The sequence below is a fragment of the Cervus elaphus genome, chromosome 9, assembly GCF_910594005.1.
Source record: "Cervus elaphus chromosome 9, mCerEla1.1, whole genome shotgun sequence".
Classification (NCBI taxonomy): domain Eukaryota; kingdom Metazoa; phylum Chordata; class Mammalia; order Artiodactyla; family Cervidae; genus Cervus; species Cervus elaphus.
In genome coordinates, this window is record NC_057823.1 from 65975520 (window position 1) to 66001874 (window position 26355).

The window sequence follows — 26355 nt, forward strand, 5'->3', positions numbered from 1 at the left end:
TTTCCCCAAGTAGGGACAGCCACCCAGAACAGATAGGTAGTGAGAAGTCTCCAGGATGCCACCATTTTCAGGAGGTTCTAGCTGTGGCTAGTGGTGACCTTGACATCAGGCTTTACATATTCCAAGCACATTTAAATTCTACAGACTTCAAAGTGGAGTCAGGCAGACAGACATCTTTTAGGAGACTTCTCTCTAGGTTAAAAGGCCCTCAAGACCAAGTACCTTTCAGCTCTAACAATCCTACAACAGTTCTTGGGTTAAGTTAGAGGCAAGGAGAACAGCACATGTGTGTGTGTGTGATTATATGAACTATCTCTGAAAGCTCTTCTGCCCATAATACTAAATGGTTACCTGGTTTGCTATACAAGGGTGAAAAACGCCCTCGTTTTGAATCCTTTAGAAAACCTAAGGGTTGAGTCATATAATAGGATGTAAATCTTCTTGCCTGGGGAGCACTGGTTAAGGAGACTGACTGCTGCAGGTAGAATATATTAAGGGTGGCTGAGTTTTGGACACCAGCCTAGGAGAAGTTCTCTCATTCTCTATTGGCCTAAGATAACAGGGAGTGACACAGTTCAGTGGGCTGAAGCAGGGGGAGTTTGGACCAAGGGTGGGGGCATAATGGATATTCCCCAAGTTCATGGTTGCTAGATGGTCATCTTCATTTAGAAGACTGTGAAACAAAGCAATATCACCAAGCATTTATGGTTATTCCCTATCCAACTGTATACAGGACACATCACATTGAACATGCCGAGAAAAATCATAGGAGTTGAGAGGCTTCTACCTTCAAGAGAGCTTACACCTCAATTGTGGGTGAAAAATGTACATATACAAAAAGTCATTTGATAATACAAAGAAAAGTCTACCCAATGTAAGAAATGCCATGGAAGCAAGATTAGGTCAATTGTCAAAAAGAGTACCAAGTGGTATAAGTGAATGATAGGCATTCATTCATTCAATCAGTCTTTAGTCTCTCATTTACCAGAAATACTGTGTAGTCATTGTGTGATGCCCTCTAAGGATTGTAAAGAATCAAATGAGCTTTATGAAAGCAGAGGCACCATCTATCTTATTCACCACTCTGTTGCACAGCATCTAACCCATAGTAGAGAGGCAATAATGACTGAAACAGACAGATGTGGTGTTTAGATGATTGTGACATTTATGGAGCTCCTAATATGGTCTTAGACTTCAACTTGTATTATAAAATACTGGCAGATAGAAATGTAGTGGACATCAGTTGGTTTGATATGCCTGACATCCGTCTTCTCTCTGTCCACAACACATTCATTTTCCTTTGGCTGATACCTTCTTAGTAAGATGGTTACCTAATCTTAGGAAGATAATTAGCTAGTTTCTCTGCCTTCCCTTGACCAAGGGATGACTCCTACTCTGAAAAAGGCCTGTCTGGAGCCGTGTGGAGCAGTGATCACAAATGGCTGAAGCAACGGTGATATTCTGAAGACACCATCTATGAAATTCTCACACCTAGATTCCCCAATCTCATGCAATTTCCATCTGCCTGAGGTTCAGTCTTTGATCTGGCAGTCCCCCCTCCTTTCTTTTGTCTTCAGTTAGGATGCATTCATTTCTGTCCTTGCAATCAAAGAACTCAAACTAATAAAGCATGCGGGCTGCATAAAAATTGATGAGGCACATATTTCTGTGGACATTTAAGAGAGGAATGGAGACTTTCATAGACTACAGTTAGGAAAAGGGAAGCATGAGAGCTTCATGGAAGAGGTGGCATTTAAGCGGAACCTTTAAAGATTGGAAAGAATTTGTAGAGGGAAACGGCAGAAGTCAGGAAGTCTGTACAGGCTGGAACAAGAACATGAGCAAAGGCCCAGAACTAAAGCAAGTCTAGAAACATCCAAGAGGAGCAGTACCTACACTCAAACCCCATGAACTCACCGGTCCATGTTTGTAGCCCCCTACACTTAAGTCAGATTTCCTTTTCCCATTTTGCACTGGATCAGAACCAGCTTTCCCTCCACTGTGTCTCTTCTCCATTGCTTTTATCTATAGGATGTTAGAGCTGAGGGCTCAGTTAAAATCAGACCTAGACTATCTCTGAACAAGGTGATATTCTAGAGCTCAGCAGGTACCCGAGCCACACATGAAGCGCTGGGTGCTTTAGGGGAGCATTAAGGTTTACTCAGAAAGTTACATGTGTCCTCCTTCACCTCCATTGCTACTACTTTTCTCCTTTGGCCTGCACTGCATCTACCCTGGCCTTCTTTTTATTTCTCAATTTCACCAATATTTTCCTGAACCTTATTGCGAGCCTTTGTACTTCCTTGTTCCTTCCACCTGAAACTGTTTCCCTGGCCCTCTGCCTGGCCAGCTCCTCCATATGATTCATTTTCTCAGCTCAAAGGTTACCACCACAGAGAGGGTCTCCTTCACCCTGTATGTAAGTAGCCCCATCAATCACACTCCTGTCATCTCATATCATTGCCTTCCTAACACTTCTCAGATCCTAACGATCTTACTCACATGTACATCATCTCTCTCCCCTCTCTAGATCCTAAGCTCCATGATGGAAGGTTCTCAGTATTGTATTCCCCTGGCACCCCCACTGTCTGACATACACTGTGTGCACAGTAAACATTTGTTGGAAGGGTGGGCAAGTAGTTAGATAGAAGAAAGATGGAAAGAAGAAAGAGAAAATCCCTGTCTGTAGAACTACACATCTTCAGGGAACATAAATGTTTTATTAGAGGTACTCCACACACACACACACACACACACACACACACACATGCACACAACACTGATTTAGTAGAAACTCCATTGTCCAGATGGGGAAAATGAAGCTGAGAGAGGGAAAGGGGCTTGTTCCTAGTCCCAGATTTGTTTCTCTGTGTTTACTTTTCCAGAACCAGGTCAGGCTCCTGAAGAGCATTCCCATAGAACCTATGATCTCTCCATCTATTTGTCCTTCCCCTGCCCCTGGTTTCATATGTCAGCCCACAAGGTGAATCTAATTCCAGGACCAGTGAGCCCAGCCTGTAACCAATTCTTGGCCTCATATACCATGTCACATCTCATTGACTTTCAGTGCCTGGTAATTAATACTCATGTTTCATAATAAATACGCAAGTCTGAGCAGGGGAGGAGGGCTCCTCTTCTGCATCTCCCTCTGTTGCCTGGTCCCAGTTGGGTTCCAGGGCCAAGGTGAAGAGAGAGGCTCTAGGAAGCTGAGAGGAACCCAAAGTCAAAGTATACGCAACATGGACACATGACTCAGGGGCTTAACACTGCTAGTCCTGGCAAGGCCCTTGGCAGTTTGGTCCCCCACCACCACCTCCAACTCTGCCACATCCCTGTCTCAGTTGTACTGGATTTTCCAGACTTTCTCTAAGGCCCCTTCCTCTCTTTCACCTCATTGCCTTCGGATAAACTGGTCCCTCTTCCTGGATATTGGCACAGGTACTTAGCACCATGACTCCCTGAAGTAAGTACTCAGTAAACACTGGCTATCATGATAGTAAAAATAATTTGTTATATGTTTAATACTTATTATTTTCTCAAAATATCCTTTCTTTCCCTTAATTTAAAACTTACAGAACACTGATCTCCTGTCTAAGCTCTGAGAAGGCAGAAGACACACCTGTCTTGTGTCATCACTGCTTCCCAGTTTCCTGGTGCTCAATAAATATTTGTTGACTTAACAAATGAACAATAAGGCTTTATCTAGTAAGTGACAGAGAAGCCCTAGACATGTTTCAGAATCCTAAATAATTGCTATTTAAAGGAGATGAGGACAATTTATATCTATTAAGGTGACATATGATCATCAGATCTTGGATGTAAGAGAGTGTAAGGGGATGGAGGGGCACTCTCATTGTCTGAAAGACAGAAATAAAGCACCTTTGATGTCACAAGGTTAGAGTCAGATCAAGAATGTCATTTCTATCCCTAAGGATAGGATTATTCAAGGAGCACGATGAGTGTCGAAAAGTCCCTCCATACACACACACACACACACACACACACTTTCCATCTCCCTCCCCCTGCATGGAGCCACCCTGTCACCTCATTAACCACCATTTACAATGAGGCTGCCACATTTCCAGGGACTGCAGCCAGGAGCCAAGGAGAAATGTCGGTGTGAGAGGCCTTAAATGAAGTGACAATAAAAAAGGAGTTGCTAATACCAGGAGATCCCTCCCTGGGAGAGAGCTGTCAGGAAGAGTGCCCAGGGCGGGGAGATTTATTGATACTAAGTGGATGGTGCCTTAACCAGAAGTGATTATCAAAGAGGTCTGAGCCGAGTGAGGATGGAATTGGACAGCCTGCGCCTTGCAGAGCGGGGGTTTTCCTGCCCTCGCCAGGGCCTGCCCTCCTACCTCCCCAAGAGGGAATTCCTGGCCTCGTTTCTACTCACTCTGATCGTTGGCCGCATTCTGCTGCAGAATCTCTTGGAGGCAGGGACCTCAGAATCTGACACTCTGGCGGGGTTCCCTGAACGTGCGATGGCTTTTCTCTCTGCCAGGTCTTTGCTGCTGTTCTTCCTTCCACCTGGGATACTCTTTATGCACAAGCAACTGCACTCTACCCTTGCCCCACACACACACCCCTTCTTCTGGCTGATCTCCAATTATCTTTCAGGGTCAAAGCTGGCACTTCTTCTCAGAAGCCTTCTCTGAGGTTCCCAAAGTCTGAGGTTGGGTGCCCCTGCATGAACCCTGACTTCATCCCTTCCACAGCACTTACATGAAGTGTAACTGACTAGTTTGATCCGGGTCTTTCCCATTTTCCAGGCAATGGTCCTTGAGGTTGGACCTTGCTGATTTCACCACTGCATGTCTACTGCCTAACATAGAGTCTCACGAGTGGTAGATGTGAAATGTTGAGAAGTGGACGCATGGGCGGATGGACCAATAGGAGAACAAATGTGTGTGTATATGCTCTGCATGATCCCCAGGGACCAGAGGGGGCTGAATTGAGCACCACCCAGTTTCATTTTGTTTTAATATCAATAGATCCTAATGCAGTAATGCCTCTTGATCTGGCATCAGGGGAAGGCAATGCACTACAGGAGAGGATTTTCTAGAAACTGAAGCTGTCCTCTATGCCATGACTGTCTCCTTCCAGTATTATAGGAGGGAGGGAAGGGATGTCATATCACAGTAGTCAAGAGTTCAAGCCTTGTGGTCTGACTGGTAGAGTTCAGATCTCAGTTTTGTCTTATGCTGGTCTTGGACTTGCCCTTCCCAATTTGTAACCTAACTCACAGGATGAAAGAAGTCATTGCCAGGGAATGTCTTTGGCATGAGTCTGGTACTTCATAAGTGCTCAAACATCAGCTCTTAATTCTTAGTATCAGAGGCACTATATAAACCATTGCTGTCTTAAATGGAGAATACACACACAGTCCCGCCTACTCGGATTCTCCATCAGCCTAAGAATCTGACCAACCAGTACACCGCAGGGTCCCCAGGCTGCTTTCCAATGCTCCCATTTCTCCTCAGGCTCACTGTATCTAATGACACAGGGTCCACCTCTAGCCTGCTTTCTGACTGGCCTTCACTCATCTACTCTCTGAAAGTGAAAAATGTTAGTCGCTCAGTCGTGTCTGATTCTTTGCGACCCCATGGACTGTAGGTCCCACCAGGCTCCTCTCTCCATGGTATTCTCCAGGCAAGAATACTGGAATATTTCTTTCTCCTAGGTAACTAACTCACCGATCACATTAAAAACTGTATCTTAAATACAACTCAAGACTCTGAATGCATCTGGATTTAGTGCCAGGATTCTATTACAATCAAATTTAAGAACTCAGAACATCTATCTGATTTCTAGGTTTGAAAAACTGCACTGGAGTTTGCTAAAATTTTACTAGGAAATAAACAAAGTATGTTCAGTTAATATTTTTCAACTAATTTGACTACAACATAGACCGCAGGAGCCTGAAGGAACATTTATTATGAAGTCTGAAGCCACCAATTTACAGATGGGAGACTGAGACCCAGGGAGAGCCTGGGGTTGGTCCAAGGTCACATAGTTCTGTGTTGTGATAAAAACCAAAAAGAGAATCCTCTAGGTTTCTGGCATCTAGTTTAGTACTTTTTCTACAAGACCAGGTTATCTTTTTTAATTGAATATTTACTGTGACAGATTTAAGGAAATGCACTACAACTAGTTATATTTCTCAACATTTAACCAATTATGCAGCACCCCACAGGCCCTGGGCCCACAGAGTTTTAGTCTCAGTCTCTCGCTGGCCCTTTCTCTGCTGCTGCTCAGACTTAGTTGAAATAAGGAGTCAGATTGAAGATCAGATGCTGAACAAGTCTGGGGTCAGGGTCCACTTCGGTATGTCCAGAAGGCTACCTCCAAGCCATGTTCTTTTAGGGAGAAGTGGGAAAATGTACCCTCTTAGCCTTAGAGGATAATATATTCAGTTCAAGGGGGAAAAACAGACTTGCAAAAGGCAAAAATAGGAAGATAACTTGAGAAGGGACAATATCCTGGCCTCTGTGAGTATAAAGATTCTATCATGCTTACCTGCACCCATTTCTTCCATCCCATCTCATCCTTTCCTCTCCCACTTCTAAAGTTCCAGCAAGAAACAGTGGCCACAAGGGCCCTAGAGGCCCAAGGAAAGGTGCAAACCAAGTAGGTGATGTCAGGGAATGGACTGGAACATGAGATTTATATCCCACTGGATAATATTTCATTTCAGCAAGGAAAGAGGAGATCCTAAAAATACTGCAGAGAGCATATTATAATATTTTAATGGGGTTTATGTGCTCCTCATATACACTTCACCCAGTAAGATGGATTGTGCTTTTTGACAAATCTATATTTAACATGAGGAGAATAATATACAATGTATGCTTCCTGGTGGAGAAATCCATATTTATGGAAGTCGTGATTCTGACAATTACAACAGACATTTAAAGACAATGCCTACTATTGTCAGCTGCAAACAGATGGAGTGGCCTCATTAGGGCAAAAGAGAAAATAGTGTGAGCAGTAAAGGATAAATAGCTAATACGGAGACATCAACCCAGAACAGAGGAGGAGGAAGAGGTCCAGGGTGACGCACCAGCTCCTCCTCATCCCTTACTGCAGGCCAGGTGACCCTCTCATCAGCACTCATCTACCATGTCCTGGGTATTATGCTGGCTTTGGGGCATAAATGAGACCCCTGTTTTTGGGGAATTAACATTGACCTGAGCAGTCACAGATATATACAAGCGAAAAAAAAAAAAAAGAAAGAAAAAACTATTTCAAACAATAATCATTCAAGTATGAAAGCTACAATGGGAGATATGATAGAGATTTATAGAGGGTTGAGGGGAGGATGGAACAACCATCTAGAAGAGGTGATGAAGGAAGGCCAGTCCAGGCAGGAGAGATGTGAGCTGAGACACAACTGCTGAAAAGCAGTGAGCATTGCAAAGACATAAGGGAAGGGTGCTGCAGGCGGAGGCAGCCCAGCTAGGGCAGAAGGAGTGAGGAGGCCAGAGAAACAAAACAAAGGCCAGTGTGGCTGGGGCAAGGAGCAAGGACAGGGTGTGAGATAGGGGCGCAAAGAAGAGGTTACTCTGGCTCTGAGTCACCATCATTTTTCCTCTGTGCAATGGGAAACCTCAAAACTTTGGAGAAGTTTTGCACACAAGAAAGGGCAAACAATGTGTTTTGTTTTGTTCAATTAAAAGGATCCCTTGGGTTTCTAGGTGGAGGATGGCATAAAGCTGGAATCCATGAGGGCCACCTTCATATACCAGCAGGGCCACAGAGTAGGTTAAGAGCAGGCATATGGGGCTCTGGTTTCAGAGAATGGTCAGTCGATGGACTAGACACCTTGAGAAGCACTGAGTACCCAGTAACTCAGTATGCAAGCAGATATTATGAGTTTGGGATTAACATAAACATACTACTATATACAAAATAGGTTATCAATCAGGACCGACTGTATAGAACAGGGCACTGTACTCAATATTCTGTAATAACCTATATGGGAAAAGTATCTAAAAAAGAATCAGTCACTTTGCTTTACACCTGAAACTAACACACATTGCAAATCAACTACAGTCCAATACAAAATAAGAATTAAATTAAAAAACATATACAAACACACAAAATAAAGGGCGCCTGCCAGGGTTCCTTAGATGATATGCTGGGTTACACTGGAAGTTAAACAGACGGCTTGTATGGCTCCATTACAATCTTTAAGAGATCATCTTGCAGGGGCATGAAGGGAATATCCAGGAAGTAACTGAGAACTGAGACTTGGTAGGCAACTAGGTCCTAGTAGCTAATGGCATTCTTCATTTCAGCCTGACCCAATGTATCAATTACGTGTTAAAATGTATTCCCCAAAAAAGGGCCCTGGGAGTGTTTGAATTTGACAAAAATCTGGATTTTTTAGAACAGGATTCCTCTCAATCTTTTATGTGGCTAGTATGTAGCATGAAACTGCAAAGGGAGGACAGGGTTTGCACCATTTCCAAAACGTGTTTACGCAAAGAAGTCTTTTCTTTTTAAGGAGCACGTTGTGGTACTATGGAGAAGGAAATGGCAACCCACTCCAGTATTCTTGCCTGGAAAATCCCATAGACGGAGGAGCGTGGTAGGCTATAGTCCATGGGGTCGCAAAGAGTCGGACACGACTGAGCAACTTCACTTCACTTCACTTCACTTTTTGTGGTACTAAGGTTTCATGGAACACATTTGGGCAAGGCTATAGTCCATGGGGTCGCAAAGAGTTGGACACGACTGAGCAACTTCACTTCACTTCACTTCACTTTTTGTGGTACTAAGGTTTCATGGAACACATTTGGGCAATGCTCATGGAGCATAGTTTGAGAGCCCATCTACAAAGGCAGTGTGGGGTCATGAAAGCAGGTGATATGGTCAAGAGAGAATCTAAGAACATCATCTAAGAACATCAGCTTTTTCATCTTAAAATAAAACTGATAATACCAAAGTCACAGAGTTGTGATGAGAAATGAACAGCCTAACATATACAGCAAAGCACCCTAAAATACTGTCACCATGATGAGAATGACTTGTCTACCTCACCATCCATATTAGGACAGTAATTTGGGGGCACTGGGGTTGGCATTACAGTTGGTCACTTCATTGGGGCAAAGTCTAGGAACCCTGTATCACATATTAAAATGAAGTTTCATTGCTGAATGACCTGAACTTGGTCCCATAACTTTGGTCTTTTTTACCATTATAGTCTAACCAGCAGTCTAACTGAACATCAACCAGTGTTGGTAACTTAACTTACAAAATGACTCCTGTGGGGATATTCACACAGCTAAGCTATTACTGTGGCTGATACACCAGGGGGCCTGAAAAATCAGCTAGCAGGATGTACAAACACACGATGAACATCAGCAGGGAAATGTACACTGAAAGCTAAGGGTAGACTGGGAAAATCAACACTTGTTTTCTTAAACGGGCATCAGCAGCAAGCTGACAGACCCTCTTCCTGCAGGCACCTTATTATGCTTTGCCTTGAAGTGACGGGCAGTGTCATACAAAGATCGTTAGATTGGGCTCAAGATACCTGCCTAACTCAGATACGGTCTATCTGTGATACCTCGGACATGTTCATTACCTTTCTAAGCCTTGGTTTCTCCCTTTAAAAACTTACCTAGTCATCCTTTTCCTACCTTAATAAGGTTGTTGTACAGATAACATGAAAGAACATACAAAACTGCATTGTATACATTTATAATGAATAACCATGACAACGCTTGGCATGGAAATGGCACCTAATAAAGACTGCTTCAACAGATGGATGGGTGGGTTGGACAGATGAATGAGTGAATGGATGCACAGATGGGTAAAATAGATGGACAGTTAGATAGGTTGGTGGGCTGAAAGGATGGAGGGATAGATTGCCTGAGTGGGTAGAAGGCTAGCTAGATAATAGAAGGATGATGAGTTGGATGGATAGGCTAGTGGATGAGACAGTTTTAGAGCCACTGACAACATGTTTGCAGCATCTTCCTCTATTCATTAATTTCTCTCTTCTCCTTTTCCAGTCTGTTCCCAGTTCTCTAAAGGAGTCTATGCCATCTTTGGGTTTTATGAACGGAGGACTGTCAACATGCTGACCTCCTTCTGCGGGGCCCTCCACGTCTGCTTCATTACACCAAGCTTTCCCGTTGACACATCCAACCAGTTTGTCCTCCAGCTGCGCCCCGAGCTGCAGGATGCCCTCATCAGTATCATCGACCATTACAAGTGGCAAAAATTTGTCTACATTTATGATGCTGACCGGGGTAAGCCAGGGGCTAGGGGAGAGAGACGATGAAGGGATGGGGAGAAAATTACCAGCAGGAAGAAGAATGGGGCCTCCCTGCTTTCTTGAAGTCAGGGAGGAATGATCCAGAAATGCTTTATGTCTGTGGACTGATTTTTCAGTAGCTAATCTGTAACCCACTGTGTGGAAACACATCCTTGGAGAGAATAACCTTTTAACGCACCATGTCACTCTGCAGCTCTCAAAGCTTCCATTGTTCCTGAACCCACTCTCCATGTCCAAGGACCTCAGCTGACTGGCTCAGGGTTCAGGGCTCAGGGCTCATGGAATGGCTTTTAGGAGCATATGGAGTCAGACCTGGATCTGAATTCTATGTTCCTTCCTCTCCAGCTGTCTGACTTTAGGCAAGCTCTCTCTGCCTCAGTTTGATCACTTCTGTAATGGGAATAAAATTCTCTATTCCTTCCTTTTTTCATCTCTATAATGAAGATAAGGCCAGTCTCTATCTCATAAAATTGTGAGGACTGAATGACACAGTAGCTAGATGGGCTTGTATGGTACCAACAACACAATCAATGCAGAGTCTTTTATACATGTTAACCTCTATCAGCATCATCATAGCATCACCATCAACCCTCCCAGGCCTTAGTAATTCTGCCTCCACCTAATTTCAAATTTTCCATTTTTAAAATGTGTCCAGTATTTGTTTTTCTTCTCTACATCTTGAATCAGAGGATTCTAGTTCCTGGGGAGCACTTCCCTTTTCAAATCTACATATGCAAATTATTCCTTTTTTTTTTTTTTTTTTTGCAACAGAGAACACCACTTTCTCTATTTCCTGACCTTCTAAATGGAAACTCTCTTTTCTCTAACTCCTGTGATGGTTGTATTATACTATCCTACCATCCCCTGTTATACTCAATGGTCCAAAAAGAACTTAACCATTATTGGTGTGAATAAATAAGTGGATCATACAAGGTCTGCAAAGTGAGGCACAGAAATTCTGCCCTGTTTAAAAGAGGTTTTATAGGGGGTTGCCTTTAGAGATGGAGAAGGCAATGGCACCCCACTCCAGTACTCTTGACTGGAAAATCACACGGACAGAGGAGCCTGGTAGGCTGCAGTCCATGCGGTCGCAGAGTCAGACATGACTGAGCGACTTCACTTTCACTTTTCACTTTCATGCACTGGAGAAGGAAATGGCAACCCACTCCAGTGTTCTTGCTTGGAGAATCCCAGGGACAGCAGAGCCTGGTGGGCTGCTGTCTATGGGGTCACACAGAGTCAGACACAACTGAAGCAACTTAGCAGCAGCAGCAGCAGCCTTTAGAGAGGCTTAGAAGATTTTTCAATAGAAGAGTGACTGGCGAAATGTTTTTTCAGGAAGAGTTAGGCAGGCGTTATTTAAGGAGAATTAGCTGGCAGGGGAGGCCAGAAGCATTCTATTTCCTTTGATTTTCCCTTCTCTTTCCTTATTTGGATGATTTCCCTTGTCAGACAAGCAGGCATTATAAGGATGACCTGCAGAATGGCTATTTCAGGACAACTTTGCAGCATAAATAGGTCTCCCCTGGTGGGGATGATAAAGCGTCTGCCTACAATGCAGGAGACCCAGGTTCGATCCCTGGGTTGGGAAGATCCCCTGGAGAAGGAAATGGCAACTCACTTCAGTACTCTTGCCTGGAAAATTCCATGGAGGGAGAAGCTTGGCAGGCTACAGTCCATGGGGTTGCAAAGAGCTGGACACAACTGAGCAACTTCACTTTTGCAGCATAATGAGGCTTGAGGTCTAGAAGTGGCAAAGCCAGAAAAATGTCACTTTTAATAGAGGATCATCTCTGGGGTTAATCAGCAAAAAGCGCCCATACTCTAAAAGGGGCTCCACCTACCTCACAACTCTGAGCTCAGAGTTCTGCCATTTGCTAGCTGTGTGACCTTGGGCCAATGACTAAGTCTCTCTGAACCTCCATTTCCACATTTGTGAAACATGGATAACAATGGTACCTACCTTACAGAATTAAGTGAGTTGAAAACAGGAAAGCTAATGGAGCAATGGCAGACACATAATAAACTTTCAGTAAAAGGAGTACGTCAAGGCTGTATATTGTCACCCTGCTTATTTAACTTATATGCAGAGTACATCATGAGAAACGCTGGGCTGGAAGAAGCACAAGCTGGAATCAACATTGCTGGGAGAAATATCAATAACCTCAGATATGCAGATGACACCACCCTTATGGCAGAAAGTGAAGAGGAACTAAAGAGCCTCTTGATGAAAGTGAAAGAGGAGAGTGAAAAAGTTGGCTTAAAGCTCAACATTCAGAAAACTAAGATCATGGCATCTGGTCCCATCACCTCATGGGAAATAGATGGGGAAACAATGGAAATAGTGACAGACTTTATTTTTTGAGGCTCCAAAATCACTGCAGATGGTGACTGCAGCCCTGAAATTAAAAGACGCTTACTCCTTGGAAGGAAAGTTATGACCAACCTAGACAGCATATTAAAAAGCAGAGACACTACTTTGCCAACAAAGGTCCATCTGGTCAAGGCTATGGTTTTTCCAGTGGTCATGTATGGATGTGAGAGTTGGACTGTGAAGAAAGCTGAGCACCAAAAAATTGATGCTTTTGAACTATGGTGTTGGAGAAGACTCTTGAGAGTCCCTTGGACTACAAGGAGATCCAACCAGTCCATCCTAAAGGAGATCAGTCCTGGGTGTTCATTGGAAGGACTGATGCTGAAGCTGAAACTCCAATACTTTGGCCACCTCATGTGAAGAGTTGACTCATTGGAAAAGCCCCTGATGCTGGGAGGGATTGGTGGCAGGAGGAGAAGGGGATGACAGAGGATGAGATGGCTGGATGGCATCACCAACTCGATGGGCATGAGTCTGAGTAAACTCCAGGAGTTGGTGATGGACAGGGAGGCCTGGAGTGCTGCGATTCACGGGGTCACAAAGAGTCGGACACGACTGAGCAACTGAACTGAACTGAACTGAACTGAACTGAAATGTGAGGCTTAAGAACACCAACCTTGTACTTAAATAAAATAAATAAAGCAAGCAAAAAAAGAAACAACAGAATCAATCTACAGATGATTCTTTATGCCGGGACCATATTGGTCGCTATCAGAGAGATAAGCAATGTTATATGGAGATAGAAATGATATACGTGCACAAGATAGATTAAGAATGCGTGGGTAAAATAACAATTTGTTGCAGGCAAAATTATGACCTCCCCCTTCTTCCCCCACAAAGATACCCATGCTCTAATTCCTGGAACCCCTGAATATGTTATGTTAAATGCAAAAAGCATAAAGGTTACAGATGGAATTCACATTGTTAATCAATTGACCTTAGACAGATTATCCTGGATTCTTTGGGTGAGCTCAGTGTAATCACAAGGGTCCTTAAACATGTAAGTTGGAGGCAGAAGGGTCAGTATCAGAGTATGACATGAGAGACTCAACTAGTCAGTACTGGTTTTGAAGATGGAAGAGGCTATAAACCAAGGAAAGCAGGTATCCTCTAGAAGCAGAAAAAGCAACAACAATTTCCCCTCCTAGAATCTCCAGAAAATAACACAACTCTGACAATAACTTGAACTTAGCCCAGTGAGATTCATTTCAAACATCTGACCTCTGGCAGTTTAAGATGATAAATGTTTTCTTTGAAGCCACTAAATTTACAACCTCATGCAAAGAGTTGACTCATTGGAAAAGACCCTAATGCTGGGAGGGACTGGGGGCAGGAGAAGGGGATGACAGAGGATGGGATGACTAGATGGCATCACCAACTCGATGGACATGGGTTTGGGTAGACTCCGGGAGCTGGTGATGGACAGGGAGGCCTGGCGTGCTGCAATTCATGGGGTTGCAAAGAGTCGGACATGACTGAGCAACTGAACTGAAATATGCAATAATTTGTCACAGTCGCAGTAGGAAACTAATACACCATCTATGTCCCAGAGATGAAACAAAACAGTATTTAGTCATGGATTCCTCTATCATTTAGCTGTAAATCAGAAGAGAGTAACTTAATTCAGTACATGGTGATCGAATACCTACTGTGTGAGAGGCAAAGTGCTAGGACTTGAGATATACTGTACATTAGTAAATGTGGTTGACAGTTATAAGGTGCTATTTAGATATCAGATCAGCACATTTAATAAGCAGTTACTAAAGGCCGAACAGTAATCAATATTTATAAAACCCCTGCCATGTTTGAGATACTCTCATTCAATCCTCATGATGACACTGTGAGGTGGGCGTTCTTAACATCACCATTTTACCACTGAAGACACTAAAGTTTCACAAGGTGAATTAATCCATACAAGATCATTTAACCAAGTATATTGTGGCATTAGAATTGGAGCTTCAGATTACACTTTTAATCACTAACTACTGCCTCCTACGTTCTGCAAACAGAAACACAGAATAAACACAGAGTCTGCCCACCCCAGCTTAAACTGGCATAGAACAAGCTGGAGCTGAGTTTAGTGGAGGAGTGGGGAAGGTGGGGGTAATTCCTGTGGATTCTGACTGCCACCTCTCTGTCCTACTCACCCCACCTCCAGGTCTGTCCGTCCTGCAGAAAGTCCTGGACACAGCTGCTGAGAAGAACTGGCAGGTGACAGCCGTCAACATCTTGACAACCACGGAGGAGGGTTACCGGATGCTCTTCCAGGACCTGGAGAAGAAAAAGGAGCGGCTGGTGGTGGTGGACTGTGAATCGGAACGCCTCAATGCTATCCTGGGCCAGGTAGTGAGTGCAGCGAAGGTGCCCTCAGGGTGGCTGTGGGGGATGGTTCCAGAGGACCAGATGACCTCTGGCCCTCGGAGTTACAAAGAGAGTTCTTGACTAGGTAAAACCACAGGCTGTTTCTCACATCCTGTAACGATAACAATTTAACTCTGAAACATTATGAAATAGTACAGAGTAGGAGCCATCACCTAGGGCTTCCCATGGTTCTCAGATCAGTTAACCAAAAACTTATCTCAAGTGTTTCCTTTTCTTGTTAAAAAGAAAAATGCATTGCACTTTAGAGTTTGTGAAGTGTTATCACATCCTTAGAGCTTCCTGGATTCCTGGGTTTGGCTCTGCATTCTGTCACCTGCTGATCCTGCATTTGGTTTCTCATCCATGTGGCCCACTGACCCATTTTGAGTTCAGGAAGGCACCGAGCACCCCCCTTTATTCTTTCCTGGAACACATACCAGTGTCTGAAAGATGAATTAACTGACTGTCCATTCTAAGAAATTACACCGTAACCTCAGCAGTCTTTAGCCAGATGTCTCTAAGTCATGGTTCCTCCTATTCTCAGAGGGAAAGCATGTGGCACTGGATAGATCACTTGTTTTTTTAAATTACATCTGTGTATTCAGATGAGCTAGCAAGGAAGGAGATGCTGCAATTGTTTTTGAACAGTACTCTACAATTAAAGATGGCAGTTTTAGGTACTTGACAACAAGACAGCGCTTGTTAATAGTCCTCAAGATCCCCGGGGCTCCCGCAGGGAATCTCAGAGCCAGCTCAGCGCTTGTTCAGAGGCCTCGGCAATTGAACAGGAGAGATTTTGAAAGCCGGGGGTTCTTTGAGGCGTTCACTCTGTGTTCTACTTTACAAAGTGTGAATCTGTGCCTCCCTCTCAGAGAGAAAAAGCAGCAAAAATTGTTCCCATTGAGATGGGAGTTTTTTGAGCCAGAGTCAGAGGACTGGAATTCTAGTTACGTAAAGCAGAATAGAGTATTAATAACAGTTAAACGCAGAGACCCTGTAGTCAGATTCACATCCCCAGCTCTAATGTTCATGAGTTCTGTGACCCTGGGCCAGGTTTTTAATTTCTACAACTCAGGTTCCTGACCTGTAATTTTGGCATAATATTAATAAAAATGGCTACCTTTAGAGAGCTCTTGTGAGGGTCAGAAGAATCTATGTATACATGCACAGCACTTAAAATAGAGCCTGCCCCACTGAAAGTGTTAAATGTAAAGATTTACCTGTTTTTGCTATTCATAATGCCAACTGATACTGGTTTTGCTTTGTGTTTCTTTTTTTTTTTTAGTTAAACTTTTTAAATTTTGAGACACAAGCTCATATGCATGTGCAAGATATAATGCAGAGAGATCCCATGCACCACATGTCCAGTTATTCCAATGATAACATCTTATAAAACTGTAGCAACTATAGTGCAATACCACAAGCAGGAAATTGACATTGATACATTTCAGGTACTGAACATTTCCATCATCACAAAGATCCTCTGTGGTCATCCCGCTTCCCTTTCTCCCTCTCCTTTTCCCTTTCCCTAGGCACTCACTAATCTGTTCTCCATTTCTGTGATTTTCTTATTTTAAGAGTGTGATATAAATGGAATTACACAGTATGTAACATTTTGGGTTTGGCTTTTTTCACTTGGCATAATTCCCTAGAGATTCATTCAAGTTGTTGTGGGTACGATCCTGGCTTCTTGAGTCATTTATTTTTTGGCGTAAGTGTACTCATCTGTAAAATAGGAATGAAGATCCCTGTTCTACGAAGTTGATAACAAGATTAGATGAAAGGTAGGGAAAGTGTTGGATGATAAGCAGGTATTCTTAACAGACTGAAGACTCCAACAGTAAAGATAAAGCTGTTGGTACTATTTTCTGAGTACTTACTTTGTACCAAACACCATGCCAAGCCCTTTCCATGTATAATTCCACTTCATCCTCACATCCTCTCTATAAAACTGCTTCCATTAGAGACCTTATTTTATAAATGGAGAAACAAGGGATTACACTTGCCTGGGATTTCACGAGTAGCATGGAATGAAAGTAGGAAATAAAATCCATCTTGGTTTAGCTACCATGCCAGACCTCTTAAAAACTCAATTGTCAGCATCTGCTGACTATAGCCATCCCCTCTGTCAAAGGAAAAACGTGTGTTTTGGAAGAAAGTAACTTGTTTTTCTGAATATTTTAGATTGTAGTATATTATCTTTTTAATTGTTGGACTCTTCTATTCTGAAAAGTAAAACCAAAATGCTGAAAGGATCTTATAAGTTATTTGGTTTATCACTTCCATTTAGACTTTACAGATGAGATGACTAATGGTCATATTTGTTGAATCATTTGTCTTGGGTTCAGACTAGTTAGTGAAAAAGACAATGTCACTTAGTCAGTGACAAAGGATTTCCATCTTCTGATTTGCAGTCTGACATCTTGGCATCATCCTAGACTATCTCACACTCAAGAACTTGGATCTTTTCAGTCTAACACAAACGTTCTGCCTAATCTAAGGAGGAAGACAATGATTCCAAACTCCACATAGTGAATTAATGGCCTGTCTCAGTCTATAGTGCTCCACCTGGAATATCAGCTGTATTAGGATTCTTGTTCTGTTTTCTTCCCTGCTGTATCCACAGTGCCTTGAACAGTGCTTGGCATCTAGCAGGTATTCAATAAATATTTTTTGAATGAATGAGAAGAATAAGGAATCAATGAATGCTCTAAGATCCTAAATGTGAGATGGGTCTAGATATCTACAGGTAGCCTTTGACTGAAAAAGAGCCTTTAAGCTGGAGGAAAGAGCAGGTAGGGAGGCCCAGAGGACTTGTAGGAGCCACGGTTCACAGAGGGCTTAAAAGGCCAAGTGGAGGATGTCAATTGTTTACTGGAAGACAATGATCTTTGGAAACCATTCTAAAGAGTCTGGGGTTTATTTTATAAACAGTGGAGAGACAGTGAAGGTCTGTAAGCAAGGAACAGGGTTATCAAAATATAGCACGCGCGCGCACACGTGTGTGTGTGTGTGTGTGTGTGTGTGTGTGTGTGTTCAATTGGTCAGTCATGTCCAACTCTCTGGGGCCCCAGGTACTGTAGCCCACCAGGATGTTCTACCCATGGAATTTTCCAGGCAAGAACACTGGAGCAGGTTACCAGTTCCTACTCTAAGGAATCGTTCCAACCCAGGGATCGAAACTGCATCTCTTGCATCTCTTGCACTGGCAGGAAATTCATTAGATTATAATACTTTATCAGTATATGGCACTTAATTATGTAATACAGTCATTAAATTCAGAAGGAGTTGGAGATGGATGAGGGAGACCGGGACCAGCCCATTCGTTTACTCTTATTGTCTTCAAAGTGCTTTTCACCTGCTGAAATCTTGTTCATTTATCTGTTTATCTATTTACCATCTGGCTCCCTGCCAAATTGTCAGCTCAGCTCAATGAGGGCCTGGGGACCCTGCCTCACTTGTTCATAGCTTGTCCCTAGTACACAGCGTGGGGTTTGACATATGGTCCACGTTCAATACATATTTGTTGAGTGAATTAATTAACCATAGAGGCTTCACAGAGCAGTTGGAATTAGAGCTTAGCCATAAAGGTTACGAATAATCAAAGAGAATGGGAAAGGGTACGCCAGACACAAAGTCTGTGAATTAAAGCAATCCAGTGAAAATGAGCTTTGAAGAGATGGGGTCGTGAAGCAGTGGACTGCAAGTGTACATTACGTTTGTATCAACTTTCTCAGTGCGTAACCTTTTATCTCTTTATCTGTTTAGTATTGTTCTTCTCCCAGTAAACTGTGACCTCCAGCAGAGCAAGCACCATGCTTTTTCATTTTCTACCATATTCTCAGCACAGTGCTTGGTAGATAGTAAGCACTTAATATTTGTAAAAGGGAAAGGAGGTCATCAGGTAGGTAGGTGAGTAGATGGGTGGGAAGGTTGGTGTTTAGGTCCAACTATATAAAATTACTAATCTTTATTGGTCAAAAATCATTCATTATTGTTTCTTATGTTTCAACCTGTAATTTCATCCTGCAGAGACTATTCTTATCTATTGCCCTGAGGCAGTGGGTTTCAATCTGTCTTTTGTTTGCTGTTTTGTGTTAATTTGAAGCTGAATAGGTTTCTGATAATGGTATCTCATTGTTGAAAGCGCAGCAAGCCATTTGACAAGAAAATGAAAAAGCAATGAAGAATTATTAATAAAACTATCATCCCAATAGTCTTTGAGCTCCATGGTCTGGAATTTCACATGCTAGCCACTATTTCAGAGCATTCATTGTATGCACTTGCATTTAATTATTCTCACCATAAAAAAATGTGAGCTGCTATGCACATACATCCAATTAAGTAGATATCTGAATGTGGCTGTTAATAACCTTGAAAATTTATTCAGTTGGAGAAGCCCAAATGCTTCTCCTCTGTTTTATGTCTCCTTGTTACAGTGCAGGGGGAGGGGCACTGAGCAGGTTGTCCTAACCTCATTTATGATTAAAAAGAAGCAGATCAAGTTACCTTGCTGGCTGAGCTAGGGCTAAACCAAGGTCCACAGTCTTAGCTGTTCCCAGCTGGGTAGTGTATCTGGATGCCCAAGCAAATCTCTGGGTAGTTCTTTCTACAGATATTTTCCTGCCTAGAACGATTAGAGACAGCCTATGCATGCAAGATGGAGGGGTGTTTGGAGACCCTGGCTCTTATTTCAGGCATCCTATGGAAAGCCTCACAACAGCCAGGTCCCTGTCCTAACACTAGAGATTTCCAGGTGGCGCAGTGGTAAAGAATCTGCCTGCCAAGGCAGGAGACACAGGTTCAATCCTTGGGTCAGAAAGATCCCCTGGAGAAGAAAATGGCAACCTGCTCCAGTACTCTTGCCTAGGAAATCCATGGACAGAGGAGCCTGGTGGGCTATAGTCCATAGGGTCTCAAAGCACTGGACCTGACTGAGCATGCGCGCCACACAATGCAATGTCCTGACACCGCTACCATACTGCTGTGGGATCTGATAGATCACGCCCCAACTCTGGGCCCAGACTTCCCATCTGTACAGTGAGGGGTGGATCAGATGATCCTGACATTCCCTCCCAGCGTCCGGCTTGCACTCAAAATTGCAGAAATGTCTGAATACCCAACTGGTTCAGGGAAGAAGCACAAAGGAAGGAACTGTATCTGAATGTGACCCATGCAAGGATGTGAAGTTCAAGAACCGGGGTGCAATCATGCAACCACCCATTTGACCACGCATCCACTTCTCTGTCCACTCAAGCAGCAGATATCATTATAACAGTGAGAGGGAATCCAATACAACAGATGATTCTCACTGTGTACAGAAAGAATCTCCATAAATGGAGAAGGCTTTATGGAAGAAGGAAAGAAGTAAACATTTTAGCCAGGACCTGGGGGTTGTAATAACACTACTCCATCCCTGGAATCAGGCAAAAATGATTTCAAATCTTGTATCTGCACTTAATGTCTGGGTAACCTCAGGGAGTTTATTTAACTTCTCTAAGCCTCCATCCCTATCTGTAAAAGCGAGGGTATCAGCAATGCCGCCATCATTGGGTGGCTGTGATACTGTAGCTTGAGTACTTAGGATAGGACAGGGCAGTCAGTGTTCAATGTTCATTGCTATTATTATTGCAGGTGTAGCTTTAATGGGCAGTACGATTAATGCATGTATCCCCCCTGGTTGTGTTTTATAGATTGTAAAGCTGGAAAAGAATGGCATTGGCTACCACTATATCCTTGCAAATCTGGTGAGTAGAGGACACTGCAAGCCCTCACCTGGTGAGTCTTTCCATGTTTGGGGCCTGGCTTGCTACTGTGGTCCCTGGCTGGTAGGAACTGCATGTATGGGACAGGCAATTTCAAGCTTCAGCTGTGCCCCTGCAAAACCCACAGCACACTTAAGGTGACTCTCTAAGCTTCCTTGTAAGAGATCACACTGGTGGACAGGCCTTTATTAGTCATCATAATTCCAGCTTTAATCGACTCTGCCACTTGGCAGTAACAACAAAATCACCACATGTTTGAATGGATACAAGATGCTTTAACCTCACTGGTTTTGATTCTCTGTTTTGACACCAATGATAGTTTGACTGTTTATAAATACAAATGTTTAAATCATAAGAATACTAGCACTGACAAGTATTTAACCAGAAACAGTTTTATACCATGAACAATATTATGACAATTTAGTTTTTATTCTTTTTTTTGTGGCATAGATAAGCTGTCTTTTAAAGAAAATTTTTACTTTCATTTTTATGTACTACAGTTATTTTTATTGGGTGCAATTATTTTTCAGGGTATGAAGACTTGACTCATAAGATAATTTTTGGTACATTAAATTATTCCTAGTGACATGTATGTATCATTATGAATTTTCTTTGTGGCCATCCATTTTGGCAAGTCTATTTTGGCAAGTCCTGGGTCATGTTTTCTCATCTACCTTTTTAAATTATGAAGTTTGAGACTTCCAGTGTTTTGTTTTGTTTTTTCCCCAAAGCCAAATTTATTTTTACTTTGCCTTGTCTTATTTTTAAAGAGTGTTATTCAGATGCAATTCACATGATGTAAAGCTCATCCATTTAAAGTACACAAGTCAATTCTTTTATGTATATTCACAGAATTATGAAACACCACCACAATCTCATTTTTAAATATCTCCATCATCCCCCAAAAGAAACCCCATACATTAGCAGTTACTCCCTATTTTCCCCCAAATTCCTCCAGCCTTTGGCAACCAGTAATCTACTTTCTATCTCTATGGACTTGCTTATTCTGGATATTAGAATCACAGAATATCTGACCGGCTTCTTTCACTTAGCATAATGTTTTCAACATCCATCCATGTTGGTACCACATATCAGTTCTTCATTCCTTTTTACTGCCAAGTAACATTCCATTATACAGATGTATCCCATTTTGTTTATCCACACACCAGCTGATAAACACTTGAGTTGTTTTCGCTTTTTGACTATCATGAATTCTGCTTCTACAAACATTTGTATACAAATTCTTCTCTTGAACACAAACCTAGGAGTGAAATCACTGGGATACATGGTAACTCTATGGTTAATATTTTGAGGAATGCTAAAACTATTTTGTAAAGTGGTTGCATCTCCCAGCAAATTTTTAATAAATAACAAATTTTGCCATGTGACAGTTTAAACAGTTGTCAGATTTCCTTAATGATAGCTTTTTCTACAAAGTTTGCTTATTATCCTGGCCTTCTTTATGATTTTCTGTGTTTCCTTTAAGATGTGATTTTTTTAGCTTTTTGCCCATAACAAATTATATCACTCAGTTTTAGCCATGTTATTTGTGGTAATTATTCCTGTAATATTAACTGAATAAGAGATTGATATTTTCCTACTTATCTTTAGAATAAGGATCACTAACAGGACAAAGGCACAGGGTCTGGGCATAGTAAAGGTCAAAGTGGTAGGACTAAAAAGTGGGACCAAAATATCTTGCCTAATTCTTAAGCTCTGTCTCTCTTTCTGACTGATCTCCAGCCTCAGACATACTCCTACCTGAACCATCTTTCCCCTTGGAAACTTCCTAGCCTTAGCAGTCTTGGTATTTCATGGTCAAGACGAGAAATAAGGACTTATTAAGATAAGTTAATTAAGGTCTAGCTATTAATAGATAAATATGTTACTTTTCTCAGACATACTTGCCTTTTAAATGGATAATAACCATCCAGACACTTTTGGGGGAACCAAGAGTTGCATCCTCAAAAACCATTTGCAAGGATGAAATTGTTGACTTTGTAATGAAAAAAACTCTTGACATCCCTTGAATCTCACTTAGATCCTTCATCCTAGAAAAGACTTTGGAAGTCAGCTCTATCTAAGTTTCATTTGCTTACAGGGAAACATTTGCTTATGGCTAAACCAGCAAGGGGGTATGACTTGGCCAGGCTCACACAAGTCAGTGATAGAGCTAGGCCTGGCACCAGGGTTAGCAGGCCTATGCCTTTTCTACTATATCAGGACATCTCTCAGCACGATCATGTGGGCACCCTGCTGCTTGAGAATATACAGAACAAGGGTGGGGGCATGCATAATCATCTCTCCAGGATAAGATAGAAATTACACATCAGTGACCTCAAAGCCACCCAAAGACCTCAGGTAATTACATTGCCAGCCTCCATCTGTTGCCAAGTGACCCCTTAGTCACAGCATCACCAAGTCAGCCCTTAGGGTGTCTGCAGCCTTCTGATCTGCATTCTTTTTTTCTCCCCTGACCTAATGAGCTCTCAAATTCTTACAACTGCCAGCTAATAGGATGCAAATTGCATATACCATCCAAATACAAAAGACTTGCATGTTCCAATAGATTAGTTGATAATTGGGCTTCAAATTACTAATTAATTCAGTTTGAAACAGTGGAGTATGTGGTGTGTGTGTTCTTCTTCCCCCTTCAGAGGAATCACACAATTTATAAGATGGTAATTTTTAGAAATTCTGCCACATAATTAGCCCACTGCTGCATGGAACTGACCCCCTCCTTCAGCATGCTTGTGATTAGGGTGTAATTATAGAGTTAGAAACTAAGGGAGCTTTTGAAAGGTTTAACAAAGGAGGGAGCTACTTTTTATTTCAAGGTTCTTTCTGTCCCTGTCAGACTGTGTGAGCTTCAAAGAAGCCAACAGTGTTCCTGTAACAGGTCACTTTGGAGGGATGCTTTTCTGGGTTTGGAGGGCTACTGGAAGAGAAGACGGAAGGAGAACTCTGGGTCAGGGAGGAGAGCTTTATAACAGGAGTCATTAAAAAAACAAAGAAAGAAAAACCCTGCTTTTTGTCCAGACACCACCCTCGGCCAGCTTCTTTGTGATTTGGGGCAATTTGCCAGCACTCAGTTTCCTCACTGAGAATAATAGTTCCTATTCTATGCTCATAGAATCACTGGGGAAGGCCAGTATGTTGCTGAATGCCACCATGCCTAGAAAAAGTTAAATTGCTCTACATAGTGGGGAATCCTTGCTTCATATACTAAATGTGCCCATCTAAACATACTCACTTGTGTCTGTACGTATATGTGCATGTATATGCCCATGCACATAAATGCTGGTGTATGCATTCTTATTTTGTATATGATGGATAGATGTATATTTCTATTTCCATAGTATTGGGATGTCCATAAAGTGAACTTGAGTGCATACTCAGTTGCTCAGTCATATCCAACTCTTCGCAACCCTATGGACTGTAGCTCGCCAGGCTCCTTTGTCCATGGGATTTCCCAGGCAATACTGGAGTGGGTTGCCATAGAAATTGGTGAACTATACCTTTACTACTTAAAGAAGCTCCTGGGTCCTGGAATCTCCTGGAGAATCAAACTCTCCTGTCTGGCTGTCAGGCCTCCTCCAAACCCAGCCCTGACTCAGCTCTCACTCACTACTCGGAGACTGTGATCAAAGCAGACAGTTACCAGCCGGAGCTCTCCAGTTATAGCTCTTATCTCTACAATGCATCAGCAGCAAATCTTAGAACAAACTAGTGTTTCTCAAAAGAAAGATATGTGGACCCCTAGAATGCATCTGCACAGACAGTTTGGGAAACACTGAGCTAATGATTAAATTTTTCAGTCCACTGGGACTGCAAACAAGAGTACTCACAGCGTGAGACAAATGATCAGATAATTAATATTGATGATTGAGTTTCACTGAAATAAATAAGCACAACATTTAAAAATTCTTGCAGAGAACTAGCAGACCTCTGAGAATTTATAAAGGGTCCACCAGATCCCAGTTTGAGAAGCACTGAAAGACTGAAGGTATTGGTTGTCTTTCAATATGGAGCAGTTCGTGCTGCCTAGGGCATTCATGGGCTTCGCAGGTGGCTCAGATGGTAAAGTGTCTGCCAGCAATGCGGGAGACCCGGGTGTGATCCCTGGGTCGGGACGATCCCATGGAGAATGAAATGGCAACCCACTCCAGTACTCTTGCCTGGAAAATTCCACGGATGGAGAAGCCTGGTAGGCTACAGTCCATAAGGTCGCAAAGAGTCAGACACGACTGAGCAACTTCACTTTCACCTTTCAGGGCATTCATAACAATAATAATAACAGCAATTCCTCTCATTTTTCCACCATGCTATAGCTAATGTGACATTTTGGCATGCATCACATCCCACAGTATCCTTATGAAATAAGTAAGGTAGACTCTATCATGGAGAAGGCAATGGCAACCCACTCCAGTACGCTTGCCTGGAAAATCCCATGGATGGAGGAGCCTGGTAGGCTGCGGTCCATGGGGTCGCTAAGAGTCAGGCATGACTGAGCGACTTCACTTTCCCTTTCCGCTTTCATGCACTGGAGAAGGAAATGGCAACCCACTCCAGTATTGTTGCCTGGAGAATCCCAGGGACAGAGGAGCCTGGTGGGCTGCCATCTACGGGGTCACACAGAGTCAGACACAACTGAAGCGACTTAGCAGCAGCAGACTCTATCAGCCCCATTTTACAGAAGAGAGAACTGAGGTTCCAAGATGTTACATGACTGAGCTGCAGAGGAAGAAGGCAAGCACTACTGGTCAATGGAGTTTGGCTCTGAAGAATCTGACAGAAACCAAGTGATGTGATCCTGAAAATAGGATGACCAGGCTAAACTTAGGCCAAACCACTGGAACCACTGAACTAGACTGCCTTAAACCCCTAATAAATAACTACAACAACAATAACAACCGTGATAACTCAGCTATTCACTGAGTGATTGCTATAGTCCAAACATTATAACTGATTAACCATTAAATCTTCATAAGAGTCCTCCAGGTTGATAAAAACCCCATTTATCAAATGAAGACACCAAGGTTCAGAAAGTGAGCTTTCTGGTCACTAAATTGATAAAATCATGGAACCGGGCTTCCCCTCCAGGACTACAGAACTCCCAAATCCTTGTTCTTACACTGTGCCATATGACTGCTGAGCAAGAGGAGGGGGTCAGGTGCAGCGGGAGGATGGGCTCTTGACTAGAGGGCTTGAGTTTAAATCTTGCTACAATTGCAGCAATAGACCTGGAATTCAGACTCAAGCTCTCAAATCCCCATTTCATTTTCCACTGGATACTGATGGAATTTTATTATAATTATACAGTTGGTCCTTCACATCCATGGATTCTGTATCCATGGATTCAACCCACCACAGGTCAAAAATATTTGAAAAAAAAAATCCAGAAAGTTCTGAAATGCAAAACTTGAATGTGATATATATTGGCAACGATCTACCCAGCCTTTATATGGTATTTCCAGCTAGTGACATAGCATTTACATTTTAGCAGGTATTATAAGTAACCTAGAGATGGCTTAAAGTATTCAGGAGAATGCACATATATGCACAGT

General features: G+C 42.6%; 1 protein-coding gene across 4 annotated transcripts in view; it reads left to right on the top strand.

Moving 5' to 3' along the window:
• Positions 1-26355, top strand: part of GRIA1 (glutamate ionotropic receptor AMPA type subunit 1) — a 336627-nt gene that overhangs the window by 176725 nt on the left and 133547 nt on the right. For 2 of the 4 annotated variants that reach the window (XM_043913360.1, XM_043913359.1), the window contains exons 3-5: positions 10023-10262; positions 14821-15008; positions 20717-20770. In XM_043913360.1, coding sequence (XP_043769295.1) covers positions 10023-10262; positions 14821-15008; positions 20717-20770 — 482 coding nt within the window. The remainder of the gene's footprint in view (positions 1-10022; positions 10263-14820; positions 15009-20716; positions 20771-26355) is intronic. The other 2 variants (XM_043913362.1, XM_043913361.1) reach the window with 1 other exon arrangement.